Genomic DNA, 1,556 nt, shown 5'->3' on the forward strand with positions numbered 1-1,556 from the left:
GAGAGGGACTTTTTGCAGGGACAGACAAGGGGGAATGGGATATTGGGAAGAAATCCTTCCCTGTGAGGGTGGGCAGGCCCTGGCCCAGGTTGCCCAGAGAAGCTGTGGCTGCCCCTGGATCCCTGGAAGTGTCCAAGGTCAGGTTGGAGCAACCTGGGCTAGTGGGAGGTGCCCATGGCAGGCATGAAACTGGATAATCTTCAGGGTCCCTTCCCACCCCAACCAGATTCCATGAGTTAACCTCTCCGGTTTCCCCGGGCTATATATGGGTGAGGGCCTTGATTTATTGTTGTAGAACAGAAAAGCAAGCTGAGCATTAAACCCCAGCCCTACAGCTCTGTAAAAAGCCATTTATTGCAGTTTTAACTGTATAAAAAAAACACAAGAGGAACTGGACAGGGAATATACAGGCTATGTCTGGGCTTCAAACAAAAGGTACCTAATCCAAGGGATCTGGGGGAGGGTTAAATCCTCAGTGGCACAGTCAAAACTCAATTACTTCCAATTCCAAATTTTCCTTCCTCCCCAAAGAAAGAGGAGGTGGAAAAAGCTGCCCAGTGAGACTTTAAGACCTGCACAGGGTGGGTTGTCACACCAAGGTGCTGCAACATTCCCCAGTGCCACGAGCCAAGGGGGACAGAGTCCATCCCACTGCTGGAAGTCGAGGATCCTGAGGGCACAGATCCCACCACTGGCTTCACTGGATCTCCCCCATGTAGAGCCTTTTGTCACTGGATGCAGAGAGAACTGAGGGGAGACAGAGAAGAAAGGGAGGAATATAAATTAAACTGAACAGTTTGAAATCTCCGCTGATGAAACATCATTGAACTCCCCATTTCAGAGTTCACAGAATATTCTGAGCTGGAAGGGACCCACAAGGATCATCAAGTCCAGTTCTTAAGTGAATGGCCCCTACAGGGCTCAAACCTGTAATTTGGGCTTTATTAGCACCACTCTTTAACCAACTGAGCTGCTGGAAATGATCCAGAAAGCCAAATTTCATTTATTCCCCAAAAACACTTCATGGAATGAATCCTCTGACAACTAATCTGTGGAGTGGCTTCCATTCCCCACCCCAAGGGAATGGGATTTAATTCTTCCCGAGGAAGAGTCCCGTTGTGCTGTCAGGAATGGCTGAGCAGTGAAGGGATAAAGAGCTGGATAAACACCCCCCTGAGGAGATTTCCCTGCCCGGGAGTGTCCGGGCTGCACTCGGGGCTCTGCCGGTGCCACTAGAGGGCACAGATCGGCCAGGAAAGTGTCCCCGGGCCGGCAGCATTCCATGGGAACAGGGAAAACGCGGCTCCCACCCAGCTCCCACTCACCGTGAGCCACCCTGACTCACAGCCACAGTCCTTGAGGTTGGAAAAGCTCTCCTAGATCGTGGAGTTTAACCACTAGCCCAGCACCACCACCACGGTCACCACCAACCCGTGTCCCCAGGTGCCACATCCACGTGATTTTTGAACACTTCCAGGGACGACTCCACCACCAATTCTTTATTTCCATGAAGAATTTTCCCCCAATATCCAATCTAAACCTCCCTTGGTGCAACT

The 1,556-nt window shown here is 51.0% G+C and overlaps 1 protein-coding gene across 2 annotated transcripts in view; it reads right to left on the minus strand.

Moving 5' to 3' along the window:
* Positions 1-336: 336 nt before the first annotated feature.
* SNRNP40 (small nuclear ribonucleoprotein U5 subunit 40) overlaps positions 337-1,556 on the minus strand; it is a 16,037-nt gene continuing 14,817 nt past the window's right edge. For both annotated transcript variants that reach the window (XM_027667355.1, XM_027667354.1), the window contains exon 10: positions 337-747. In XM_027667355.1, the coding sequence (XP_027523156.1) occupies positions 698-747 (50 nt within the window). In that variant the 3' untranslated portion in view covers positions 337-697. The remainder of the gene's footprint in view (positions 748-1,556) is intronic.

The sequence above is a fragment of the Corapipo altera genome, unplaced genomic scaffold (assembly GCF_003945725.1).
Source record: "Corapipo altera isolate COAL_440 unplaced genomic scaffold, ASM394572v1 215, whole genome shotgun sequence".
Lineage (NCBI taxonomy): Eukaryota > Metazoa > Chordata > Aves > Passeriformes > Pipridae > Corapipo > Corapipo altera.